Raw genomic sequence first — 15,911 nt, 5'->3', positions numbered from 1 at the left:
GAGGGCAATTCCTGTGGAAGGCTAGCTGTGAGCCTCCAGCACCTCTGAGGAAGTGTCTTCATCCTGAAGCAGCATCTGTGGCATCTATTGAACTTGTTCTGCTGCTAGCTGGTTCATGGGCCTTGGAAAGTTACCTCACTTCTCTAGGCCTCGGATTCTAGAATAAAGTTTTTAGCACCAGAACTATCCACAAAATACAGTGACTGCCCAAGGAGAGTAAATTATTTGCCATCAGAGTGTTTAAGTAGAGGAGAGTCAAGACTTGGGGGGGATGCTTTTGAGAAGAGTCAACCTGTTGAGTGAAGGAGAGGAACTCTGAGAACCTTCTGTATTAGCCAAAAGGGGTGCTGATGCAAGGTAGCAGAAATCTGTTGGCTTTGATAAAGGGTATTTATTTGGGATAGAAGCTTGCAGTCACAAGGCCCTAAGGAGTCCAATTCAAAGTTACTTCCTCACCAAACTTTGTTGCCACATGTTGAAACAAGATGGCAGAAGATGTCTGTGAGGGTTCAGCCTTCCTCTTCCTCTTAAGGTTCCATGCACCCAGCTTCTTCTGATCTCAGCTGTAGGCTGGAGGGCTCATTTCTCTCTGGGCTGAGATGCTTTGGTCTCTTCACAAGGTCAGCTGTAGACTATCAGGTTCATCTCTCTTCCCAGGGCTTCTACCATGACTATGGAGCTGTCTCTCTTCCTCTGTGTTCCTCTCCATGTATCTACTTCAGTGTTCTTGATTGAGTATCCATTTATATAGCCCACCAAGGGGGCAGCAACTCAACTCTACAGGCCCTAATGATGTGTGTTGAATCAAAGTCCTAATTTTAACATAATTTAATCAAAGGCATCTCAGCTGACTCTTATACAGTCAAAGGTATCATGCTCAGAGAAACAGACCAGTTTACAAACATAGTCAGTATCTCTTTTTGGGATTCATAAATAATATCAAACTGCTACACCTTCCAAATCTGTGAATGACAAAGAGGGAAGAGAGAAGGGACCCAGACTTCCTGAGCCTCTGCTGTACCCTAGGTGCTGTCTGGAAACCTGCCTGCACTCTCTAATCTAATCTAATATGCAATTGCTGCCTAGGTAGGTACTGATATACTGTTTTAAAGATGAGGATTCTGAGGTGGTAGAAGTTAAGGGACTTGCACATATTCCATCAAGTATCTGAGACACAGCAGTGAACAAAAAAGAGCCCTTGTCCTGGGGGAGTACACCTACTAGTGTAGGGGGAGAGACAAGTACATACATGATGAAAGAAGTGAGTTTGAGATCAGGATCTGCACTCTGGAGAAAATCAGGTAGGATGATGCTACTGAGAGTACCTGGGGATTAGCTAGTGTGGTCAGGGAGGAGTATTTGAAATCTGATGATGAGAAAGAAGCATCCAGACAAAGATCTGGGGTAAGGCCATTCCTGGCAGGAGGAACAACAAGGGCAAAGGCTCTCTGACAGTAATGAGTCTGGATGTTTGAGGGACAGAGAGAAGCCAGGTGTGCCTGGGCTGCAGTGAATGGAAGGGAGGATGGAGGGGAAAGAAGTCACAGGGATAGGCAGGACTGGGATCAGGTAGGACTATGTAGGTCATAGTACGTACTAATTCCATCCTGGCAATGATGGGAAGCCACTGGGGGTTCAAGCAGGAGCGTGTCCTCATCTGATTTCTACTTTAGTAAGATCACATGGATTCCTGGTAGAGATGGATTGGAGGGGGGAAATGGGTTGAAGCTATTGTAATCATTTGGATAGGTATTTTTGTGACTGGGACTGGGGTTAGAGCAGAATCATAAGTGAGAAGGCGTCAGATTTGGAATACGTTTTGGAGGTATCAATAATCATGGGATTATTGATAGGCTATGAGAGAAAGCAATGGAAGTTTGGTTTGGGCACCTGGGTGAATGGTAGTATCACTTGCTAAGTAAGAGAAGGGATGCTCAGGCTGAGCAGCTTGGGGTGGATGGAGGAGAAGCATTCTCAACAGCATGTAAAACTGAGATGCTTACAGGACATCTAGTGGAGATGTCACTAAGAAAGTTTTTTTTTTTTTCTTTTTTCTTTTCTGGAGAATAGGCATGAAGTCAGGGCTAGAGAGGGTGAATTTGGGAGTTATCAGCACATAGATGTTTAAAGCCATGAACTGGATAAAGTTACCTTGGGGGGGAGTACAGGTAAAGACAAGAAGTGGGACAAGTGAGTCATGGGACCCTGCAATATTGAGAGGTATGGTCCAGAGAAATGAGACCAAGAGGAAGGAGCCAGGGAGGGGGTACAAAAGCAAGGCAAGAGCAGAGCTTAGAAGTTGGGTAAAGAAAGCCCTCAAGTTGGAGCAAGGGGTCAATTGTGTCAAATGTTGCTGTGTGGTAGAGTGAAATGAGAACAGAGTTGTCCTTTGGCTGTAGAAAGATGTAGGTCATTAGAACCCTGATTAAAGAGATTCCTTTTGGCTGAGTGGGTGATCATCTGAAGTCTGGTTGGGGTGGGTACAGGAGAGAAGGGGGGAGATGCAGAAATAGTAAGTACAGACATTCACTTGAAGAATTTTTCTATGAAGTAGAGCAGAGAAATTGGGTGGATGAGAGGTAGAGGAGGACATGGGGATAAGATGCAGGTTGGCTGGTAGAATTTGCTCTGGGAAGATGGAGGATTTCATCTGGTTGTGTCCATTCTTACTGTGAAGAAAGAGGCCAAGTCAACTTTTGAGTTATTGGAGACTTGAGGAGAGGGAAGATGATTTTAGTCTGCTAGGTTGCCAAATTGCAATATACCAAAATGGGTTGGCTTTTAACAATGGGTTACAAGCTTACAGTTTTGAGGCTGAGAAAAACATTCAAACCAAGGCACCATCAGGTATTCTCTCTCTAAAGATGGCTGCTAGTGATCCTAGACTCCTCTGTCACATGGCAGTGCACATGGCGGTATCAGCTGGCCTCTTCTCCTCTGGGCTTCCTTGCCTTCAGCATCCTGCTTTTGTGGCTCTTTCTGCTTCTGTCTCCCTATTCATCCCATTAATAAAGGCTCTAGTAAGAGGACTAAGACCCACCCTGGATCACATGTTACTGAAGCAACCTAATCAGAAGGTCCCATCCACAATATGTTCACACCCACAAGAATGGACTAGCTTTAGGAACATGCTTTTCTGGGGTACATGCAGTCTCAAACTACCACAGACACTGAATTTATTAAGGAAGTAGAGAAAGATGATCTGGCACTTGAGTGCCCATTGAGATCTGCAGTCATACATTTGAAGTAAATCTGATCAGTTGCTCCAAAGCAGACATGGTGTATGCATGTGGTTTCACCAGGTACTGGAATTAAAATGCCTGCACATTACATATAATGAGGACAGAAGCACAAAGGATGGGAGCTTGGGGTTTCCTCTGAAAGGAGTGGTTACTGGGCAGAGTCATGGGCTCTAAGCATGGATAAGAGGGAAAGTGGGGACATTGCAGGTGGAGATGGTGATAATGAAAAAGCAGCAGGCTCTCTTGATTGGAGTCTTGAAGAGGTTGGAGGATGGCTGTGGAGGGAGCATTGGAGAAGACTTGGTAGGAGAGAATGGTTTCAAAGTGAGGTTTGGAGGTCTCCCCAAGTCATGCTGAAGAAAATAGGATAACTGCTATATATACATATTTTTTAATCTCATCCATGACACATTTCTGCTTTGGGCATTCCTTGATCATGTACTATATCATTATAATACATTATAATGCATTATACCAGCTGAGTAGTAAGTGGTTATGGTTTGTAGCCAAATACTTATGCAGATTTGGATATTTGGGGCTGTGCCCCTCTCACAGTAGGGTGTGCACAGTCAGAGAGGTCACAAGGCCACTCGGTGGGGGGCAGAAGTAAAGATTCCTCTGTTACAGGTGAGAACTGGCCTGAAAGTCTGTGCGCTCTAGCAAAATCCATGTAGGCTGTGGGATGGTGGTATTAAAGAATGTTCAACAAAAGGGAAAATCATGGCCATAATGCAGATATAAAAATGAATACATGTTAAAGATTTTATTTAACTCATTCACTGAGGGAGGACGCTGGTTTGAAAAGAGAATTCAAAGAACCACAATATTTATTCACACAGAGTTGTAAAATAGATCAAAGACAATGAATCTGGTAGACTCAGATTCTAACTCAGAAGATAATACACAGCTTTGTATGTTTTTATCTCAGAAGGTTGAGCAGGGCTAACAAGGCCTCGACAGCCAACCTCAAAGGGCCGGTAGGGACGTTAGCAGTTGAGCCAGATCAGCTCGTGCTTTGAGCAGTGAGGCCCTCTAGGAGAGGGCAGCATGCTGAGGGTAGGGTGGATGAGCCAGGGAAATGGGAAAATGAGGCTTCCTGGGTGAGGACAGAGGAAGACAAAAAACTAAAAAAAAAAAAACCCAGAAAAACAAAAACACACCCAAAAATCCCCTAAACATTTCTTACTAAAAAGTGGGATTGTCACGGTCACTTCTGTTTTTGTCTTGGTCTAAAATGTGCAGATACTTTCTCCATTAAACACATAAAAACCACCACAATATTGGGGGTTTCCCAAGAGTCCCCAGGCTAAGGGGCTTTGGGATGACTCAGTGCGGGGCTCAGGTGCCAGTGGCAGCAGGTGCAGGAGCTGGATTCTCACGGATGTGGACTGCCCTGGGGAGCCAGCTCTGCTCTAAAATCCCATGGACCGAGACCTTTTCGCTCCTTAAAGGAGCAATCTCCAAATGTGGCTCAGGGTGCTTTGCATTTCTCTAACAGACTCCTGGGCTCTGGGTAGGCAAGGAGTCCCTGAGGAAAACCTGCCCTGCCTTGGAGCGGTGCTCCAGCAGGGATGGGGACGACAGCCAGGCAGGCGGTGCATCACCAGTCGCAGAGCAAGTCCTGGCTCTTGGGCGGGAGTCCTTCCAGAGGGCTACCGGAGAGACACAGCACCCACAGAGAGAAGCCTCAGGCCCCTTCCTTGACCCGGCATCAGGATTCCCTCCCTCACTTACGTGGACCTCACCGAGAACTGGACGCATCGGTGTGGCCACCTCCTTGGAAAAGGATGTGAGGCAAAACTGCCATTCCGTGTGTGATGTCAGGAGACTTGACAGGTAAGCATCGCCCTGTTTGCTGACAGTGGGTAAAGGCAGGGCTTTCGTGGGTGGACGTGGTAACCCAGCAATTACTCACGATGCTCAGAGGCCACTGCACCCACCCCTGTTCTAGGCATTTGGAGGGAGAGGAGGAAACAAGGGAAAAGGAGGTGTGGAGCTGTTGTCACTAGCACTTGTGTTCTTTCAAGGAAGCAAACCCCACCCAGCCCTCGTCTGTCCCCCCAGTACATGCTGGAGGCAGCCCCTGGCTGGCCATGGGGTCTCTGGCAGCACACAATCCTTTATTGTGCATCTGACAGCATCAGGGTAAGAAAGAAGTTCCTTTGTAGACAACTCATTTCTATTACTGACTTTAATACTTTGTAATCGTCTCTTCCTTTAAAAAAAATCCACAGAAACCGAGTTATGAAACATTCTTTTTTGATAGCCATTTTTAACTTCATCTGCATTTTTGTGCCCATGCACCCATAAATATTTCTAGTTCCTTGTCCCGTTCTGATGGAGAACACACTTTTGATTCATTTTGATGACGGCTGCTTGGGAATCTGCTAGAAGCGGACAGATGCAGGGTCGGATACTGCTTCTAGGAGTTTGCTAGATGCTCACGCACACAGCAGGCAAATAGTAAGAAATAATAGTTTGTGGTTTGAGATTACATAAAGCCCACTGAGATTAAATGGCTCTTATTTGTTGGTCATTCCAGATGACCTGGTAGGGCAGATTTATAGGAACTGTTGGGTGACATGAAGTCTGAAGCAGCTGGTCTAGACAATTAGGCAGGTGGCACCTGGGGTGAGCAGGAGCCAGCCATACGCTCCCTGTAAGCATGCAAATACAATTTCTTAGAGAACACAGTGCATGCCCAAAAGTCCCAAGGTAGACCAGAGTGGGCAGGTATGTTCATTAGGGATTTTCATTTTCATTGTCTGAAAATTTATAAACACAAACTTATTTATTGTTCCTTACAATCGCATTTCAGGCAACCAATGATAGACTTGACAGAAAGAGAAAGGAAATCATCTCCATTGGTTTAGCCAAGGAAAACATTCTGCCTGATCTTGTAGGAAGTATAAAAGGAGCTGTATTTCACCAAAGGCGGGGGACCACTCCTGGATTTGTAAAGGCTTTACTGCCAGGTGCTGGCATGATAAACAGTAGCCCTGAGAACTGGATCACACAGGGGCTCTGGGTTCATTTACAGGCCTGGTGTTTCACCTGCCTGGTGTGCCTGTAGTTAAATAGAGTCATTCATTAGTGGTATTATTTTTAATACTAAAAGTTGTTAATGATGAAATTATTTTTTATTAATTGTTAGTATAGATAGTCCCAGTTTCATATGTGCATTCACAGCATCTCAGGGTTGTTCAAAATAAAAATGGTCTAATCTCACCACATACCCCACGCTGGAAACTGCTCTGTAACACCCTTGAAGAAAGGGTGACTAACCTTTGCTTGAAAATCTCCAGGAGGCAGAACTTGGTGACTCTCAGGGCACCCCATTTTATCATCATGTAGTTGATCAGAAGGTCCCTTTTAAAATTAAGGTGAAATCTGCCAGTCTATTTCTTCTGCTCACAAGTCCTAGTGCCCTCTTTTCTGCTATCTTTTGGTCATTTGCTTTTTTTTTTCACAAGAGATGTCATATTCTTTTATTTTTCCAAATCTAATTAAATTTGGCATAGTGTCGTAGTGTCTTTGCTTTGCCAGGTTATACCAGATGTCCAGAATCTGCCATTACTGGGCGAGACAGTTGCTGAGAGTTATACCGGAGTCCTCAGGACTTTTCCAGAAGATGTTGGCGGAGCCTCTGACCCTCATGGTGCTTGTCGCCTGGGCGGCTCTGGTTCAGAGGCTGCAGGCCCTCTGGCACCGGTGACAATGGCGTGCTGCTGCCTCACATTGCCTGGCTTCATTTTTACCCTATCTTCTCTCTCCCACTTAGGAAGCTTTCCTCCTCTCGGAATGAAGGACACAGACCAGGTCAGGTTTTCCTCAAGTGAGAGGGACCCAGCTAGTATTTAATGCACAAGTAGTGATTGCCTCCTCTGGGAAGACAAGCAGGGCTCACACTCAGCCTGGAAATGGTTCCTCCACCTCCAGAATTGGGATTCCAGTGGGGGACTGAGCCAGCAGCTCAGTTCAGAGGTGGCTGGCCCTGGCCAGTGGCCTCTGTTTCTGGTATTCCTGAGTCCAGCTCTCTTTCAGCAGTTCAGAGCAAAAAGAGCATGGACTTCCCAGTCATATGGACTTGTGTTCAGCTTTACCATGTTTGGGTGTGCTGGGAGAGGTGGCTTTCTTGAGCTTGGGGTTCTCAAGGTAAAAGGGGACAGTGACAACTGCACGGGGCCATGAGCATCAGAAGAACTAACCCCGACGGTGTGTTAGCTCAGTGTGTGGGACATAGCGGGAGCTCAACCCTGCCAGGTTTCCACCGAAGGACCAGGTCTCAGCAATTGAAATCTCCAGAAAATAATCAGAACGTGCCATCTGCCAGGGGGCTACTTCTTCCAGCCAGATGGTGGCCAGCCAGCACCCAGCAAACCCCGTGTGCTCAAGGAGAAAATGAGGTTTTATTTTTCCTTCCCTCTTCTCTTCTTTTACTGTGCTGTGTATCCGGAGATCTATCCTACAGCAGTAGATCTTCAGAAAGCACCTTGGAATACAGCAGTGCATTTTTACTCAGGAAGTTGGGCTGCTGTGCCTGACTGAGGAAGGCATGGGTCTTGGCTGGAGTTGTATCTTAGGCAAGGTTAGTTTTTACGCTAGGACATAGGTGAAAATCACCTGTAGTCGCGTTACCCTTGAACACCGCTTGGGATGTGTGATGTCATTTGGCTGCTTGCTGTGGGAGCCTGTCACTTCAGATGATATCTGAAGGCTCGTGTCTCTGGCCTGGGCTGAGTGAAGCTGCAATGCTTTCAAGGCTGGTCTTGTGGGAACCAAGGCTGACTCCAGGCTCCACCTTCCTGACCATGGGAGGGCTTGCCCTCATCTCAGGGAAAGGTGGCCACTGCAGACTCTCCAAGCTTATTTTTTGTCCTCTTTTTTTTTTTTTTGCCTAGCAAATCTAGTTAGACTTATAAATAACATACATGCAAACACAAGTGCAGCAAGCACCATTCATAAAAGTCATGATCTAACCACTCTAAGACTTTATGGCCATCTAAGAACGCAATGTCAAACTGAATCCTTGACCTGAAGTATATCTCAGGAGAAGGTGCTAGTTCCTTCCAGAGCAAGATTGGAGGTTCAAGGCTGAATTCACCTGCAGTGGCCATGCCAGGTGATATGTCAGGCAGCTAATCAAGGGGCGAGGTGCCAGGGGAGCTGGGCTGCCAAACAAGTGGGAGGGCCTGGAGTGAGGCTGAGGGCAACCAGTGAGGAAGGAACCCAGGCCGGAGGTGAGCTCAGAGCAGAGGAGAGCAGAGCTTTCTCTGCACAATGATGCTGTCCCAGAACGTTCACTCTGCCCCTACCTATTGCCCTAACCTACCCAGGTTTTCCTTTTGAGTTTCAAGTCTAGCAGTCCAAGGAACCTCTCTGCCTGTCTTAGGGACACCACCAACCCAACCTGCCAAACCCTGAACTCATGCTGGCAGGAGCAGAGGCCCTCAGCTGCAGGGTGCATTCACCTTGGCTAATGGGGACCTGACCCTCGTAGGGGCTGACATTGGAGAACTGGACAAGGTGGTGGAACCTTACATGAAGAGAAACCAAAACTGAATTTCATTTTGAATTTAACAGAAAGTAAACAGGGTGACTATAGTATCTTAATCTGGCAACCTGGAAATGCTATTTACTAATTGGCTTGTCCTCCTGAAATGTGGAAATAATTTTGGTGGCCCAACTCTTTAAAGAATAGTTGTTCAGGAAAGTCAGCAAGTGTCCTCTTCTCTCAGTAAATACCCTATCATAAGCAGAGGCTTCAGAACTATTGCACTGACCTTAAAACTGCACAGAGAAGTGGATTCCTCTCCTCAAAAATAGCCACCGGAGAGTGGTAGGATTTGGGGTAGAGAGACCATGTGAGGTTCCCAGGTCTGCCTCTAGGTTTCATCTGTTTATAAAAGGCTTCTTCTGTGGGAGAAAGTTGGTAGAGAGGTAATATATTAGTCAGGGCTCTCTAGGGAAACAGAACTGACAGGAGATAACTGTAAATATTATGAGATTATAGAAAAATTGTCTCACATGACTGTGGGAATGCACAGGTCCACAAGCAATGAAGGCATTCCACAAATTCCCCAGGGGCTGCTGGTTGGCTGAAATAGAGATGGAAACCCTCCCTTCTGACTGCTGAAATCATCACTTCTTCTTTTAAAGCCTTCAACTGATTGGGCGAGACTTTTCTCATTGTTCTTTTTTTTTTTTTAAAGATTTATTTATTTCTCTCCCACCCCCCACCTCAGTTGTCTGTTCTCTGTGTCCATTTGCTGCATCTTCTTTGTCCACTTCTGTTGTTGTCAGCAGCATGGGAATCTGTGTTTCTTTCTGTTGCATCATCTTGCTGCGTCAGCTCTCCGTGTGTGTGACATCATTCCTGGGCAGGCTGCACTTTCTTTCATGCTGGCAGCTCTTCTTATGGGGTGCACTCCTTGTGCATGGGGCTTCCCTACATGGGGGACACCCCTGCGTGGCACAGCACTCCTTGGGCGCATCAGCACTACACGTGGGCCAGCTCCACACAGGTCAAGGAGGCCCAGGGTTTGAACCGCAGACCTCCCATATGGTAGATGGATGCCCTAACCATTGAGCCAAGTCTACTTCCCTTTTCTCATTGTTGAAGGCAATCTTCTAATTTGATTGTAGATGTCATTAGCCACAGATGCAATTAACTGACTGGTGATTTAAGTCTACAAAATGTCCTCATAGTAACAATCAGGCCAATGCTTGCTTAACCCAATAACTGGACACCATCACTTGGCCAAGTAGACACATGAACTTAACCATCACAGGTAACTAGGGCTGGGAGCAGCCAAGGTCATCAATGTATCTGGAGATAGGGGGAAAGCAGAAAGCACTGAGTCCTCATCATAAAGGAAGCCCCAGTGGCTTCAGGCTGTAGAAGGGAGGCTGCGTTAGACCTGGGTGCTCAAGCTTGCCTGGAGCCCTGGGTGCAGGGCTCTGCCTCTTTGCCTGGCATGCTTGTAGCCAGCCCACCTGCCCAAACATTCTTGCTCTAAAGAAATGCCATGTCTTTAGCAAGTTCCCCAAATCTCCAAGTCTTGCCTTTTCCATGAAATAAGCTCAGACTTGGGACTCAACAAGGATACTTCTTCTTCCTCACCTTTTCTTGCTCACCTTTCCCAGCACTCTCCAGGGCTGCAGGCAGCATGTGAGGAAGGAAAGGTCCAGCACGGTCATTCTCCCTGACTTGGCCTGGGATGGTGGGCTGGACTCTACTCTCAGGACCACCGAGCCTCCTCTGACACTCTGACCACCTCCTGCCTCCCAGGCAGACTCAGCTCAGGGTCACTGTCCAGGCAAGGGCATAGCTGGAGACCCAATCAAAGTCAGAGTGCAAGGAGTTTAATAGAAGGCATGGAGGGAGCATCGTGGTGAGAGACCACACATGGAGAATTGGGGTGTGGGCCTCGTGGGCACGTGGCTGCTGTTGGTGGCTCCTTAGCAGGCTCTGCACACCTCGCAAAGGGATTGGGTATGGACTCAAGCAAGAGGCTGGGTTTCCCTTTCTGAGACTAAACTTCTGTGGCTGTTCCCTCCCTATGTTGATAAGGAAATTATTTGGGCTAAGTTTTTTATTTAATCCAATTATCCTTCAAAGTGCTCAGTGATTTTGAATCTTTTTTTTTTTTTTTAAAGCAAAGGTTCCTCTTAAGACCTTGTAAAAAGTTTCTTTTTATACACCTGAGTGTACATACAGGTACATGAAATACACATTTACACATACCCTATAGCTCTCATAAGTAGAAGGATTTCTCCTTCATGTTGAAACTCCACTTGGGACAGGCAGCCCCTGCTCTGATGGCTCCATGGGCATTTGGGGTTTTTAGCTTTTGGGAGGAGCCAGAGCTGATTCTAAAAATGAGAGACATTGTGGGAGAGGGGAGGGGAGGGCGGGTGGCACACAGCAAAGATCACCCATTAATCCAGGTGTGGGGAAGGAGTTCTCCAGAGAAACAGAACCAAATGAATATAAATGGATATAGGAATATATCTATACATTTATGTATCTATATATCTATATGTCTACATCTACATCTATGTCTATGTCATGTCTATGTTTATATCTATATCTATTTCTTTATATCATGTGTATATCTAAATCCATATCTATCTTTTATCTATTGTCTTTGTCATCAACTTACCTATTTATCATCTATCTCATCTATTATCTATCTCTATCTTTCTATCTCTATCACCTACCTATCTATACCTATCTATCTAATCATTTATCATATCTACCATCTGTCTATTCTATCTCTATCTGTCTGTGTGACTTTCAATCACCTACCTAAATCATCTGTCGAGATCTGTTTTAAAGAATTGGCTTACCTGAGTGAGGGCTGCCAAGTCCAAATTCCACAGAACAGCTTAGAGATGGGCAATTCCTGGAGTATGCTGAAGTCTTTAGTCCTAGCCTATAGGGAGGGCTGGGAGGTGTGGAGGGTATCCTCTTCAGACAGAGTTCATTCTGGTTGTTGCAAAAGCCTCGAAGTCCAGTCTTAAGCCCTCCAGCTGATTGGAGGAGCCCACCCACATTGCTGATGGTGATCTCCTTCACTTCCTTTATTCCGTGTCTACTGATTATAGATGCTAATTCCAACTACAAAATACCTCCACCCCAACAACTAGGCCAGTGTTTGAGCAAACACTAGCCACTACAACCCGGCCAACTTGACCACAACTTTAATCACAAAGATAAGCAATGATTAGTGTCTTGAGTAAAAAGCTAAATCTCTGTGCTCTTCTCTTAGATTCACCTTCTCATCCTCTCTAACCAGACTCTCCACAGATATTTTCTAAGTGCCTTCTCTACATGTTTGATATGCTGTGCAAAAGGCCCTGCTGTCTGCATGGACTGCTTTTTCTAATCTAAAAGCGGCGTGGTAATCTCAGGGCAGCCCCTGGGAAGACTTATCCTTCCACCCTGCTGTCTGCTGGTTGCCTCCAGAGACATGGAGCTTCACTGTTGGCCTGCCTCTTGTTTTCTCCCTGAGACAAAGGCTGCTCAGACTGTCTGCCTCTCCAAATAGCACTTGGTCAGTGCTCTGAAAAGGACCTGCTCTTTGCAAAAAGGGCTTTGAACGTTTTCTACTTGAATTGCTCCCAGCCTCCTTCTTTGGCCCTTTCTCTACCCGATTTCTTCTGTGGAAACAGTAATCATACTACTACTAATAACACCCAACATTTATTGAGAACTTATGTCCCAGGAGCCATGGAAGGGCCGCATTGTATTATTTAATTTTGAATGTCCAACAATCCTATCTGTCTCTTGACCTTCTCATTTTTCAGAGGAGAAAATCAAGGTCCCAAAGAAGCCAATATACTTGCCCAGGATCTGACCAACTCAGATTACCATGGGAAGGGTCTGTCCTAGAGCTGGGTCATTTCTCTTCTTTCAATAGCATGTCCCCTGGAAAGCCTTCTATGGTCGCCTGGGCTCTGTAAGTTTTGCCTCAAGCTCCCATGATGCTCTGTGCTATATCACCTCTGTCATAGCACTTTCTATCTGAATTGTAACATTTGCTTATTGGTCTCTCCTTCCATTAAATTGGAAGCTCCTCGGGACAGTAATTATTCACTTCTGAGTGCCCAGAGCAATCTCTGCCAGGAACTGTATGAATCCTGGCTGATTGGGTCTCACATGATGCCTCATGTTGAGCATCCTTAAGATAAGGGAAAAGTGGTGAGAGGAATTTCTGATCAGCATTGGCAGAGGCATGGGTTTCTGTTTTCTAGTCCTGCCTTGGATAGGGTTGATGATGAAGATCACCTGTGCCATCCACATGAACCCCCTTCTCCTGTCATGGTGGATGAAGAGCATCTCAGGGTCAACTCTACACCTCGGAGCCAGCTCCCCTGCAGCCAATGTGTGGAGGCAGATTCGGAGACCATTCCCTTGCTGCAGGTCTGCTCTTGGGGAGTCCTCTCAGAAGATCTCCATGATAGTGAGAGTGAATGGGAAGACCTGGAGGAGCCCGGGGACCTGGCTGATGGTGACCTCAGGTGGGTGTCATGCTCTCAGGTCCCTCTCCTGTTTGGCTGCATGGGATGCACAGGTGCTTGTTTTGTCTGCTCCTGCCTGCCCCTGAGTTAGATCTATTTCAGAGGAGAGACTGGACATCATGCAAATTTGGGCCCTTCCTGTTGAGCCACAGTGGCTGGGTAGAGACCAGAATCTAGAAAGTCAAGTCGAATTGTTAATGGAAAGAGTTGCCAGATGCTGAGAGGGGCCTGCCAGGTTGGGGTCAGCTTCCTGTAGATAAAGATGTGGGAGGAGTAAGTGCGGCAAATGCTGTCAGACTGGGAGCAGAGAAAATTAAATTCTTGACAAGCCACTATAAGCCACCCAACATTCTCTTAAAGTGCTGACAATGTACGTAGGGCCAGCATTTTGAAAAATGCTGAACGTTCAAGAAACTGTAACAGAAACACACTTTAGGAAGCATATGGAAACTTTCCAGAGCCTTGGTGTGTGAAGATTCAGGTATAATTGAAACACATTTCATTCCCTTCCATTTCATTATACTCCAGCTACTTCTTCCTTCTGGTATAAAAGGAAGTTCAGTGGGCACAGATGATTAAGCTGGATTCTCAGGTGACAGTGGCAGGCAAGCTGATAAGGACCATGGATATTGAAATTCAAATAGCACATAAAAGCTGGCTCTTACCTGAAATAGGAAGCAACAAGTTAATAGAGGGGCCAACATGGAGGCTTTGAAGACTCTGCCCTGCTCATTTATGGGGAAGTCAGACACTTGCCAGCGTGGGGAATAATGCACTGTGGATCCACAGACGTGTGGAGCCAATGGGGAGTGGCTTCTATGAGCAAGGCTACCTTCCAGGCTGGGGGTGCACAGGGCTGGAGAACTAAAAGACGGAAGGTGGGTGAGGCTTTGAGGCCCACATGTAAGCAGCCGAGGGGCCACGAGGGCCAGTACTTATGACACATGCCACGGAGGTCGGCAGAGCATTTGAAGGGGCAGCAAAGAACAGAGCAGATAGGAGCTGGGCTTGTGGCTGGAGGGGCTCCTGCTGGAGACTGGGGACCTTGGACCAATGACTTCTAAACCCTTTAAGACTCAGTCAACTGACTGTGAAAGGGAGAGAACGAAGCTGGCTTCACGCTGGTATTGAGAGGATTAGATGACAATGCACAGCACATGTTTGGCTCATGGTCTGCCCGACCCGGAAGAAGCTCTCGAGGATGTTAGCTAATTCCATCGTTAATAAAGGGGGAAGTTAATTCAGCGAGACGATGAACGGTATTACTGTGTTGGAGTTTGTTTTGTTTCCCTGTCGATGAAGGAACTGGTCAGCTGGTGCTGTGCCTTAACATGGGGTGTGGCGTGGGTGGGAAGAAGCACTTGTCTCTGGTATGGGAGTAAGAACCTGGGGTGGACTGAGTAGCCCTCAGTTGAGAATGGTGCATGGGGTATGGGGGGGCAGTCCTGTCACTACCATTTATCCTGCACAGAAGAGGGAGCAGGTGTCACCTGCCCTGCTGATGGGTGACACGGGTGCTCTCGGGGTGGCCTTCAGGGAAGTCAAGAAGTCCCTGCACTTCTAGAGTGTTAACTTGCATGCTTTTAAAATACAGCCCTTTAAATACTCCAGGAGGTCCAGCAACTCCTGAAAGGTTTGGGAGCTCTGTTATTTATATTCCCCTTTTGCCCTGGAAGTGAGGAGATGTCTTGGAGGATATAGAGAGGCCTCTGCTTATGGAATGAGGAGCAGGGGTTTAAACCTATAAAACAAATGATTTTGTTTGGTCCTTATGGACATTAAGAGAGTAGACTTCATAGGAAGTGTCTGTAAGTGATTTAATTTAATCCTCTCTTCAACTCTGAATGTTATTATTCCTCTTTTATAAGTTGGGTGGGGAAGTTTAATTTGTCCAAGCTCATATGTCAAGGAGAGGTGGATTCACAATACATCTGTTTGATTCTACTTTGGGTGCATTTTTATATTTCTCCTGAAATGTGTCATCTCGTGGATTTGTGTGGTGTGCACATTTACCCAAACCGCCTTTCTGCCAAATGGCACCAGTCCTACTTCTTCTTCACAGTGTATTTCTTTCGTGAGACTTTACAAAGCCCCATATCCAGTGGGGTGAAGAAGGACATGACACTGTCATTTTAGGGAAGGCTGCTGGCCAGCTGGCAGGGCCACCCTTCCAAAGCTGCTTACTGTTTTAGGTAAATGGAGAGGGAGACAGCCACGCCAGGCAGACCCCGGAGCTTCTGCATGGACACCCTTCTGACTGCAATCGTGCAGACGAGCCTCCGATGTCACCGAGCCAGAGGATGTATCCACCGGCTCCGCCTCCAAGAAGGAAGCCTGTGGCAGCCTGGGATGAATGACCTGGGCCAGTGGTTAAGAGGCATTTTTGGGACTTGGAGTTGTCCTGAATGACACTGCAGGGACAGATGCTGGACATTATATACCCTGCCATAACCCACTGAATGTTCTTGGGAGAGTGTAAACTGCAATATAAACTATAATCCATGCGGTGCAGCAGTGCTCCAAGATGTATTTGCCAAATGTAATGAATGTGCCACAATGATGAAAGAGGTTGTTGATGTGGGAGAAGGTGGGGGGGTGGTATATGGGAACCTCTTCTATTTTTAATGTAAATTTTTTGTGATC

General features: G+C 46.5%; 1 protein-coding gene across 1 annotated transcript in view; it reads left to right on the top strand.

Moving 5' to 3' along the window:
- Positions 1-15,621, top strand: part of LOC131278943 (FERM and PDZ domain-containing protein 2-like) — a 38,062-nt gene extending 22,441 nt beyond the window's left edge. The window contains 2 exon segments of the mRNA XM_058299576.1: positions 13,002-13,268; positions 15,540-15,621. Coding sequence (XP_058155559.1) covers positions 13,002-13,268; positions 15,540-15,621 — 349 coding nt within the window.
- Positions 15,622-15,911: the final 290 nt, after the last annotated feature.

This window comes from Dasypus novemcinctus, chromosome 6 (genome assembly GCF_030445035.2).
Source record: "Dasypus novemcinctus isolate mDasNov1 chromosome 6, mDasNov1.1.hap2, whole genome shotgun sequence".
NCBI lineage: Eukaryota > Metazoa > Chordata > Mammalia > Cingulata > Dasypodidae > Dasypus > Dasypus novemcinctus.
This window is presented reverse-complemented; position numbering and strand designations above follow the sequence as displayed.